The sequence below is a fragment of the Gilbertella persicaria genome, assembly GCF_025201335.1.
Source record: "Gilbertella persicaria strain CBS 190.32 chromosome Unknown B0P05scaffold_15, whole genome shotgun sequence".
Lineage (NCBI taxonomy): Eukaryota > Fungi > Mucoromycota > Mucoromycetes > Mucorales > Choanephoraceae > Gilbertella > Gilbertella persicaria.
The window spans coordinates 450,392-460,429 of record NW_026251976.1 but is presented as its reverse complement, the minus strand read 5'-3'; the positions used below and the strand labels follow the sequence as shown (position 1 = coordinate 460,429).

The following is a 10,038-nucleotide window of genomic DNA, read 5'->3' as shown; positions in this document are numbered from 1 at the left end:
TCGTTGAAGCATCTATTTGCCTGGTGTCTCTGTTACCAGAACAAGTAATGTATTACTAAATTGTTTATGTAAATACAAATAGTTTATCAAAAAGACACTTGATTCCCCCCCCTCCATAAATCAAAGAAACGCCGCATTTGCTTATGAAAAAAAAATGTCAAAGTGTTGAAAACTCACTTTCACTTCACGATGCATGATACATAAAAGATAGTCTTTAGAACATACATTCAATATGGTGTATACTACCCTGTATTCACAAATCCTAATTTAATTACTCAATTTTTCTATAGTAAAAGATACATCCAGCTTAAAAGGCATAATGCCATTTGTATGATTTACTAACATAGTATCTAGAGAAAAGCCCTTCATTTTTGCGAATGCAAAAAAGAAAAGGGGCAATGAGTGCACGAAACAGCTCCACACAACTTCTTCTACCAACCTAGACATAAATCCAGCCTCCTAGGTGTCATTCGATGTCAAACAACCAACTTCATCATAAACATGATAACAAAGTAAAGAAAAAATCACACTTCTGTGCATCTTTCGAAAAAAAAAAGACATACCCTCATCTATGAATGAAGAAAGTAAATTCGTTGAATGAGCAGTGGGCGTGACAACGTCTTCATGGCTAATCCCCTAACTATAAACTGATTTTTTTGGCCAAAACAAAGTTTGCTTTTGTGGAATGCCCGTTGGTCAATTTTCAAAGGCTTTTCTTTTTTCTCGTATTCTATAGTGCTACATCTTATTATATACACGTGCAACCTTTCTTCTATTCAAGCATTCATTCTGTCTTTTTCTTTTATGTATACCAATTTTCAATTAAAGCGAACGCACATAAATAAGCCTCCTTTTTTCCTCCATCCACTAACGAAATCCTTGGTTTTATTGTTCGTTTCCTTATTTGACGAAAGTCCCTTCGATGCATTAAGTCAGTACTAAATAAACAACCTCAAACAAGGTTAGCATCACGTCTTAAAAATCGTAATTTTTGGGGACGAGGCAATATGGTAAGGCCAGAACATTTCAATGTCTCAATATCAGGCATGGTTGACTTATCAGCAGGTTCAATAAAGCATGTAGAATATACTTGAATAAAAGCAGTAAATATTTCAGATTCTGCCTATAAAAAAAAAACTTAACTCTTGTATTTCTGTATAGCGTATTATTTACTAATGAGATACCAGGGCAGATACGTCTATGGCACAATGAATATTTATGTCAATCAAACACCAACTTACCTTCCCCAACCAAAGTTGTAATGATCCCTTTCCTCAATACGTCCATTTGCACAAGCCTGCATTGTTCTTAGGTTGTTGATAAATCTATCGGGAATGAACTTTTCTGGATCTGTAAAGTAATTTGAATTCAGGTGCATACTATGCATACTTGTGAGGATAGCAGTGTCTTTTTTGATAAGATAGCCGTCTACTTCGACTGTTGCTTCTGTAAGAATATGTACAATCGCAAGTTGGTCACTTACTATCTTGGTGAAGTGTATGTGGTAAACCAAAATAGGTAGCAGGCTTATATCTCATACATTCTTTAATAACAGAGACACAGAAAGGCACTTCTAGTCTTTCCTCAAACGTGGGTAAGCGACCATATTTTGATACGAATGTATCAATTTCAGCCGCAGTCTTTTTTTGTGTCTCGGGATGACGACACATAATAACAAAGTTCCAAGACAAGACAGTAGGAATGGTGTCCGTTCCTCCAGTCAGCATATCAGCTAAAAAAGACAGATGAACATTTTCATATGCAGTAAAAGGTTTTTCTTACAAACAAATACTGTCTTTTCATCTATAGTCATTGCAAATCCGTTCTCTTCTAGATCTTTGATGAAATTAGGCGTTTCGCTTAACATAGCTTGTGTGATCAGTTTGCGGTAAGTCGGGTTGCGCTCTTTTGTCATAAACTTGTTCCACATGGATTGACGACCAAAATACTTGCCAAAAAACGAGATAATAGGCAAAAAATATGGCAAATCATTTTGTAAATTAGCATATTTCATTGACAATTTCTCAATTGTCAACAACTTACAAAACTCGTCATCATCAACAGATGTAAATCGTTTACCAAAAACAGCGTCCAAGATAACATTTAAGGCACTGAATTGAAGATCTTTGAGAGGATCTACACTCCCTTCTTTTTCTGTCGTCTCAAGGAGTCGAGTCACTAGGTTAGCAGATTCTTCCTTGATATTAGCTGCAAAGTTTGCAATTTGTTTAGGAGCTAATAAGGACAAGGCTACAAATACTTATCAAGATCATCCTAAAGAACCTTGTATTTCTTACCTGCTGCTCGATTCTTTCTATGCCCAATATTAGGCTGAGCAAACACAACACCTCTATTCGTAAATCAGCTTTTTTTTATATTTACTCTTTAAAATAACTTACTTTCCTTGCATACCATAATGACCAAACCCATATACAGTTTTGGGTCTGTAGGAGGTCAATGCACTATTATTAACAAAGATTTTATAAGCCAAAAGCGGATCATTCACCATCACCCAGGTTCTGCGACCCATTCGAAGTTTGATAATGGGGCCTAGTTCATCATGCCATTGGTTGATTTGGACAGAAGGTGTTTCGCTCAAGGCAAGCATATGTCCAAGATAAGGAAAATGAGATTTAGGAGTTGGAATTTCTTTAAAAAATTTGGCATTGCGGCAACGGTCATAGGAAGAATACAAGTAATAACATGAGTAAATCAAGCTTGCAGCAGCAGTAATACCGACTACAGACACTAGATGATCTTGATGAATCTGAGAGGCTTTTTCCATTTTTTAAAAAAGAAAGAAAAAAGAAAGAAAGAGACAAACATGTTCTTATTTAGTCTAAAAGCTAAATACGTTAACACTAAGACGAATCAGAAGCTTTTTTAAGGGGATATCACCAAACTCTTTTATAATGAAAAGAAAAGATCTGCTTATTCAATTTCTTCTGTAGACAATGATTGCTGTCTTTCTATTAAGACAGTATCCAAATTTTTCAATGCTTCTTCTAGTGCAACCGACTTATCAAGTATTGTCATTTCAGGGCACTTGTATAGCTCAAGACGCTATTTAAATAGATGTGGGTTTTTCTATTCAAATAAACAAAAACTTACTTGAGGATCTGTTGAAGGTAATGTGTTGTTCTTGTTGTTGACTTGACACATATCAGCGATCATATCAAGCGCCTTTCCGACTGAGTTTTTCTTGTCAAAGTACATGGGCAATGAATCAAATTTGGACTCTTTAGGGCATTGAATATAAAGATAGATTCGAGAAGCTGCAGGAACTGAACCAGTGCCTTTTGCTTGTGACTTCATTTTCATGAGTTCAACCATACCACCGCTTTTACTTTTGACAAGCACGGATTGAATGACTTTTCGTTTCTTGTTCATTGCTTCCATGGGAAATGTCTTGGATAGTTTTTCTTGTGCAGCTAACTTCCTTTCTAGTTTTCTTTTTTCATCTGTTTCTAATGATTGACAACCATGAGAGGAAGGATGGCGGTGCCTAAGTAGAGGTAAGTACGCCTATGGTTTTTTTTCTATAATACCTTAGACAAAAATCTCTATTACAACCATCACAATGGACAGGACCAACACGAGGGTCAATATCAAAACATTTGTCAACATTGCATCGATCATTCACTTTTTTGTTAGTGGGAGAATACAAATATAGACTACATCGAGACTCTACATGTTTCTCTAGCTAATCATGATATTTAATTATTCATGCAAAATAAATTCAATTTACCGCTTTTTCAGGACTCAATGATGCATTTTCTGGTGCTTTAACCAACTGTTGGCAAATATTACACTGTACAAGTTGTTTATCAACACAAGCCCATTGAGAGCAATGGTGGTCAAGAGGAAGTCTATGGTCCCCACTATATTTTTATATCAATCACATTTCAAATAAATATAACTATTACCAAAATGTATGCTGACATAAAGGACAAGACACAGGTAAAAAATCTTTTTTTTTTCTAAGTAATTTGTCTATAGCAAGCAATATTATACCTAGTGCATGACAACCATCAAGTTGACAGTGTCTTCCTACTTGAGGCAGTTCCATTATCAAGAAAAAAAGAAAAGAAAAAGAAAACTTTCTAAGCGCGTCACACTGTCGCTTTTTTTTTTATTCTCTTAATTTACAAAAAAATATTTATGCTGATGTTGATGCTTCGGTTGTTGTTGCTGTTGTTGTTGTTGGTGATGATGATTGCTTCACTTTTCTAGCTTGATATTTGTTGTGATTGATAATCTTGTTCTTTAACTCGGCTGCCTTTTCACTAAATAAATTTTTGTCTTTGGTCTCTAAAAGGTACTTGTCCAAACCACCCTTCTTATCAATAGTACGTAAAACAGAGGTTGTGACTTTAACTTTGATAAATTCAGAAAGAGATTCAGAATACAAGTTTTTGGTTTGAACGTTGGGCAACCAGTTGCGTCTAGTCTTTTTCTTTGAAAAGGGGTTCTATGCACATTTATAAGGACATTTCACTTTTGACTAATAGATGCTTTACATTGTTACCAAATTGAATATGCTTTCCGCCAAAAAGACCACGTTGAGCACGCTTAAATGTAGCTCTTGCAAGAGCATAGGCGGGTTGTGCAGACAACATGTTACAAAAAACAAAGAGAGAGAAGAAGAAAAAGAAAAATGTCCAGGAGGCTAGGCTCAGAGATTGAGAGATAAACAGAGTCACGCTGTGACTTGATGTAAAAATGGGAACCTAATCTATCCTTGTGTTTATGCCAAGTTTCATTACTATGGAAGATTACCCTGAGTACATCATCAAACAAAGAACAACAGAAGTAAGCATCAAACCAATTTTACAAAGTGCTGTTTCTTAGAAGGAACAATGAAAAGTAGGAAGGAGAAGTTTTATACTATGTCAAGTGGATCGGCTGCGATAAAGACGATAATACTTGGGAAAGTGAAGAGAAAATGTTAGCGTAAGCAATAAGGAACATAGCAGGTCTATAGGCTAATCATAAAAAAAAAGGGAATGGCCTTCTGCTGTGATAAGATATAAGAAACAGCTTGGAAACAAAAATATAGAAACGCGCAGACCAAGTATAGTAACGAGAGAAGAAGTTTTTAGATACACCAATTCTGTACAGGACTGGGAATCACAAGTGGATAAAATAGCTTATGTAGAGAGATCAAAAGTGCCTGGGTTGATTGTCTATATTGATTGGAAAAATGGATTGAAATCAGTACATCATTCAACTGAAGTCTATGCAAAATGTCCACAAAAGGTAAATTTCCTTTTCTTGTTTTCTGTAACATTGACTTTGTAGATGATTGAGTTTTTTGAAAAGTATACCAAATTTACTGAAATCTTGGCTGACGATTAAATGTCGTGTGACTCAGTATAAGGAGAAGAACACATTTTTTGTATTTTTATTTTTGATAAATAGAAAGAGTAATCATATAGTAAAATGCTTTTTTTTCTTAGGGGGAGTTTAATAAAAGGGGATAAGAATACACTTTGGTTATGTGCTAGGTAAAGTGACAAGAGATGGAAAAGTGTAATTAGTGTTGGAATTACTGGTGGTCATATTGTCAAGTGTCTTGTGATTCTTTGTAGTATCATACATTATTACAGCCTCATCATCTTCCATAAAGAATTGAACTTCATCGTCTTGATGTTGTTGTTGCTGTTGTTGCTGTTGTTGCTGTTGTTGCTGTTGCTGTTGCTGTTCTTTAGGTTGTTGTAAATAACTATGGTGGCTATCACCACTACTGCCTGTACTGTTACTTGTGCCAAGGATACTACTTTTGTTATTGCTTGGAATATTAATAGCAGCTGTGCCTTCTGCTAGTCTGTCTTCATAGTCAGCTGGTAGTGTCATTAGCATTTCGCTACTATTTTGTGAAGATTTGGTTAAGAAAGGTACTCTCCAGGATTGGCTTTGTTTTTGAACATCCAATGAGGATTGTGTTACATCTCTTGAAGAAGACCAATTTGAAATAGAATCAGATAAATGATTAGACGGACTATAGCTTAACTGCTGCTCTTGTTGTCTCACTCTTCTTACTTGCAATTCAGTTGGTGTAAACAAGTCATTCAATGAAGAGGGAAGCATAGCATCATTCAAGTCGTATTGCTGAAGATGATGAGAGTGACTAAAGAAGCTACTATGGCTACTATCATCATATCCAGCACTCATTGACCCAGTAGATGCCATAAGATGACGACGATAGTCAGTGTTGGTAGGCGTATTGTTAAATAATCCACTATTACTCATGCCACTGTTGCTTCGAACAGAAGACGATAGACGATGATTAGTAAAAGGCGAAGTTCCAAGCAGATAATCAGAAGATTCGCGGGGCGATGAGTGCAGGCCAATAAAATCATTGGAAACCACATTCGGACGTGGGCTTTGTTGGTTACGCCATACATTTTGTTGTTGTTGTTGTTGTTGTTCATTTAGTTGCTGGTAATGTTGGTGAAACAAGGGCACAGCAGGTGCAGAAGAACCAAAGAAAGGATCATTTAAAAACGATCGGTGGTCAAAATTATTGGAGTTATGAATACTTGAAGAGAGTGGAATAGCCTGATCCGTTGTCTTCCTTCTGCCTGCATAACCCAACGCATTAGGCTGAGGTGGTGTGCTTGCCATTACCATACGATTGTTATTACTGCCGCTTTTGCTTCCATTGGTGCCAAAAGGAGACATGGTATGTAACAAGGCACATTTTGTTCCAAATTTGCAGTTACCTTTTATAAAATATTTACATACAGCGGATTCTGAAGAAAGATCTGAGCTGTGGGAAAAAGTACAATTGGCTCCTGCGGTACATGTACCTTGTTTATAAAATTTGCAAGGAACATGCGATAGGTTGGATGCTATTAGAAAAATAAGTGTCTTGGTTTGAAGCCTATAGATAGTTACGCTTTAAATTATTACTGTTATTATTCATAGCCGTTTTTTGTGTTGAATAAAGTATTTCGGTTGAAGTGGGCTGAGTACGCGACCTTTTGTATTGAAAAGGCTGCAGTTGTGAAGGCGAGCTTTTAGATAGTAGGTTTAAAGAAAAATCAGGAGAAAATAGCAGGTTGGGGTCGGTCATAGTTTTGCACACGCACTCAACAGCTCAAGTACACACACACAAGCACACGCAAATACAGACACACACACAAATAATTATAAAAAAAAAGAAAAGAGAAGAAAAAGAGAGAGAGTGAATAAAGAAATAAAAAAGGGGAGAGTAAAAATATAAAATGTATATAAAATCTGTATGGTTTGATTGGCTACGAATTAAAAAGTCATGCGCTTCTAAAAAGATTCAGTTACACTAGATGCTTGTTGTAAGAAGCAAGACCTCTTTTTTTCATTACTAATAAGAAAAAGAAATGTAAAAAATCAAGTAGTGACAGTAGCAATAACAATGCTACAAATGCTACTTGAAGAACACATACATGTATGTAGATTCTCTCTTTTTTATTTCTCTTTCAAAGTGATAATCAGCTGTTTATCACACTTGCTTTTATACAGTTTTTACACTTTAAATTCAGAAAATGTTAGTTTTTTCTAGACGAATCAAAATTAACCTTTAGACTTTTAGCTTACCTTTTTTGGATAAAACAAAAAAGGAAACTAGACAAAATGGAAAAGGTTACTTCTTCCTTCAAATAACGATGCAGGATGATCATAAGCAGAGAGGTGAACACAAAAATTTGGATACACGTCAAATCATACTTTTAGTTACTCAGGCTGTTTTTTTTTTGCTGAGCAAAGTATGTTTATATTTTTCAGGTACTGGACAAAAGCTAGAGTTATTTTCAATTATTATAAAATACGCACAATTAAATAGACATATATCTGTAGGGCCTCAAATAAAAATAATATATCAGTGATTGAAACTCTAAATAAAAAGATAAAAAGCTGTCAGCTGTACTCTTTCTTCTTTTTTTCCCTTATGAAACCTCCTCTAAAGATAACTACAGTTAAAAGTCCTATTACTGGCATTGAGTGAAAAAACGAGATACATTCCAAGTCTCAAATCTCTTGTACTTAAAGTACATACTCTCGTAACACATACTTATGCACTTTTGAAGTATACCTTTACGCAAGAACTTGAAAACAACATGGATTTTGCTTTACAGGACCTTGCCAATGTTGATTTCTTCAGAGAAGTCTTTATTTCACTACTTGATAGCTATAAATCGGATAAAGCAAAACGAAAAGAAAAAGCAAGAAGTTACAAGGAACTTACCAATAAGCATCGAGATACCTATTGTCAACTCGCCTCTTATGTTCCAATCAAACTGAAATATGCGCAACAAATAGGAAGCTATAAAGCTACGAAAATCCACACTGCATACATGAATGGTGTCGCTCTTCATTTCGGGAACAGATTGCATATGTTTTTGAACCTATTGTTAAAGAAGCAGGAAAGAATTGGCGCTTTGAAAAGTGAAATGAAAAAGAAAAATTGCATAGAAAGCGAAATCTCTGCTGCGGTCAAAACCATAGCAAGCCAGTGCATCAAAGTAAAAATGAACATCTCTCTGAGGAACATCACTGAATTGCCAGCGCATCTTTTTGACTCACAAGAAGTCGGCATCCTTCAACAGTTTTTTGATTGCTACCCTTCTGACACTCACTTCAAGAAGAATTCTATTTATTATGATTGTAAAGCGGACCCATCGAAGCATTTGAAGGCATTTTATTATCTGACGCGATGTTCTGAATCTCTCTACAATAAGTCGTTCAACTGCTTTCCTCTGAGAAGAACATTCATACCTAGTTATATGACTATAGACACATATATCGTAAACACTCAAATTTTAAGAAACTCTGTCATTAGCCACTTAGACAAAGAAGTAATCTGGGGAGCCGTACTGAACATGAAATCCAAAGCTATGAAGCCTCAAGAAGACAATAAACAAATGAAGTTTAGAGGTATTATTTACACAGATGGTGTTGCCGTATTCATATTGAAGCAGACCTATGACAGCAAGAAGAAAGGTTCTGGAGGCGGCATGCGAAATGATAAGAAGATAGAAGAAGACATTGCTTACATAGAAAGTCTGTCGCAAGAAAAACTTCAAGAAAGAACTTACAAAAATAATTGTGTTTTGATTGACCCCGGACGGCGTGATATGTTGTTCTGTATGCACGAAAGCAGTACCATTGAAAAGAAAAAAAACTTATCGCTATATGAGAAATCAAAGGAACATTGAAACAAAAACAAGAAAGTTCATGAAACTTTGTGAAAGACTGAAACCAGAGGACGTAAGCAATGCAGAAGCAATTCTTTCACGTTTAAAGTCATCCACAGTCATAAAAGTTCAATACGTAGAATATACAAGACAGAAAGTTACCGTGACTCAAGTTCTTCAGGAATACTACTCGAATGAAGACTTGCCTTTAGAAGAACGTAATACTAATATGCTACCATTTCGAAAGCTAAAACTATCAAGCTACATTAATCGACAGCAATCTGACAAACGTCTTTGTAAGGATATCAGAAAACATTTTGGCAATAATGCTGTTATTGTTATTGGTAACTGGTCTGCAGGGAATGTCAAGTTCCATGAACCGATTAGAGAAGTTGGCATGAGAAGAATGCTTCAAAAAGAAGGTTTTCTGGTACACCTTATTGATGAATTCAAAACATCCAGTATATGCCCGGTATGTAAAGGTGATGTAGACACTTTCAAAGAAGTTGTGAATCCAAGGCCCTTTAGAAGGAAAAAATATCCAACCGTAAAATGTCATGGTCTTATAAGGTATAAAACTTTTAATTATGTTTAGTTTATTGATAACATTTGTGTGTCATCTAGGTGTAAAAATGAGCAATGATTGAAAGAAGATCGTCGTCTTTGGAACAGGGACTTACTCGCCACCCTCAACTTTTGTGAGATTCTCTTTAGTTTACGTGACCACGGTGCAAGACCGATTTACTTTCAAAGATCAGCCAAGCAAACACCAAAAAACAACAAAAAAGACAAAGACCTCCTTCTATTGAAAACGACAGTAGAAAAAGACAATAACAAATCTGAAGTAGTTATCGCTGCTTTCAAT

At 35.6% G+C, this 10,038-nt stretch overlaps 7 protein-coding genes across 7 annotated transcripts; 2 read left to right on the top strand and 5 right to left on the bottom strand.

Moving 5' to 3' along the window:
• Positions 1–952: 952 nt before the first annotated feature.
• B0P05DRAFT_586321 (cytochrome P450) lies at positions 953–2,785 on the bottom strand (the record flags this gene model as incomplete). Its single annotated transcript, XM_051582505.1, has 7 exons — positions 953–1,123; positions 1,174–1,198; positions 1,242–1,446; positions 1,484–1,732; positions 1,783–2,250; positions 2,298–2,350; positions 2,400–2,785. 7 exons carry the CDS (start codon positions 2,783–2,785, stop codon positions 953–955), a joined length of 1,557 nt encoding a protein of 518 aa, XP_051435977.1.
• Positions 2,786–3,040: 255 nt separating this feature from the next.
• On the bottom strand, positions 3,041–4,099 carry B0P05DRAFT_537948 (uncharacterized protein). Its single transcript, XM_051577792.1, has 5 exons — positions 4,015–4,099; positions 3,927–3,969; positions 3,749–3,881; positions 3,549–3,703; positions 3,041–3,505 (listed from the first exon to the last, which is right to left on the bottom strand). The coding sequence occupies exons 1-5, from the start codon at positions 4,067–4,069 to the stop codon at positions 3,088–3,090; spliced, it is 804 nt and encodes a 267-aa protein (XP_051435976.1). The 5' UTR covers positions 4,070–4,099; the 3' UTR covers positions 3,041–3,087.
• Positions 4,098–4,658, bottom strand: B0P05DRAFT_537945 (uncharacterized protein). The gene is made up of 2 exons (XM_051577791.1): positions 4,521–4,658; positions 4,098–4,471 (listed from the first exon to the last, which is right to left on the bottom strand). Exons 1-2 carry the CDS (start codon positions 4,617–4,619, stop codon positions 4,160–4,162), a joined length of 411 nt encoding a protein of 136 aa, XP_051435975.1. The 5' UTR covers positions 4,620–4,658; the 3' UTR covers positions 4,098–4,159.
• On the top strand, positions 4,659–5,694 carry B0P05DRAFT_537942 (uncharacterized protein). Its single transcript, XM_051577790.1, has 3 exons — positions 4,659–4,953; positions 5,004–5,259; positions 5,302–5,694. The coding sequence occupies exons 1-3, from the start codon at positions 4,946–4,948 to the stop codon at positions 5,356–5,358; spliced, it is 321 nt and encodes a 106-aa protein (XP_051435974.1). The 5' UTR covers positions 4,659–4,945; the 3' UTR covers positions 5,359–5,694.
• On the bottom strand, positions 5,497–6,684 carry B0P05DRAFT_586317 (uncharacterized protein; the record flags this gene model as incomplete). Its single annotated transcript, XM_051582504.1, has 1 exon — positions 5,497–6,684. One exon carries the CDS (start codon positions 6,682–6,684, stop codon positions 5,497–5,499), a length of 1,188 nt encoding a protein of 395 aa, XP_051435973.1.
• Positions 6,682–6,855, bottom strand: B0P05DRAFT_441687 (uncharacterized protein; the record flags this gene model as incomplete). The annotated part of the gene is made up of 1 exon (XM_051573758.1): positions 6,682–6,855. A coding segment is annotated over one exon (174 nt), but the record flags the coding sequence as incomplete, so codon positions are not given.
• Positions 6,856–7,879: 1,024 nt separating this feature from the next.
• On the top strand, positions 7,880–9,905 carry B0P05DRAFT_537931 (uncharacterized protein). Its single transcript, XM_051577789.1, has 2 exons — positions 7,880–9,115; positions 9,153–9,905. The coding sequence occupies exons 1-2, from the start codon at positions 8,097–8,099 to the stop codon at positions 9,766–9,768; spliced, it is 1,635 nt and encodes a 544-aa protein (XP_051435971.1). The 5' UTR covers positions 7,880–8,096; the 3' UTR covers positions 9,769–9,905.
• The last annotated feature ends 133 nt before the right edge of the window (positions 9,906–10,038 follow it).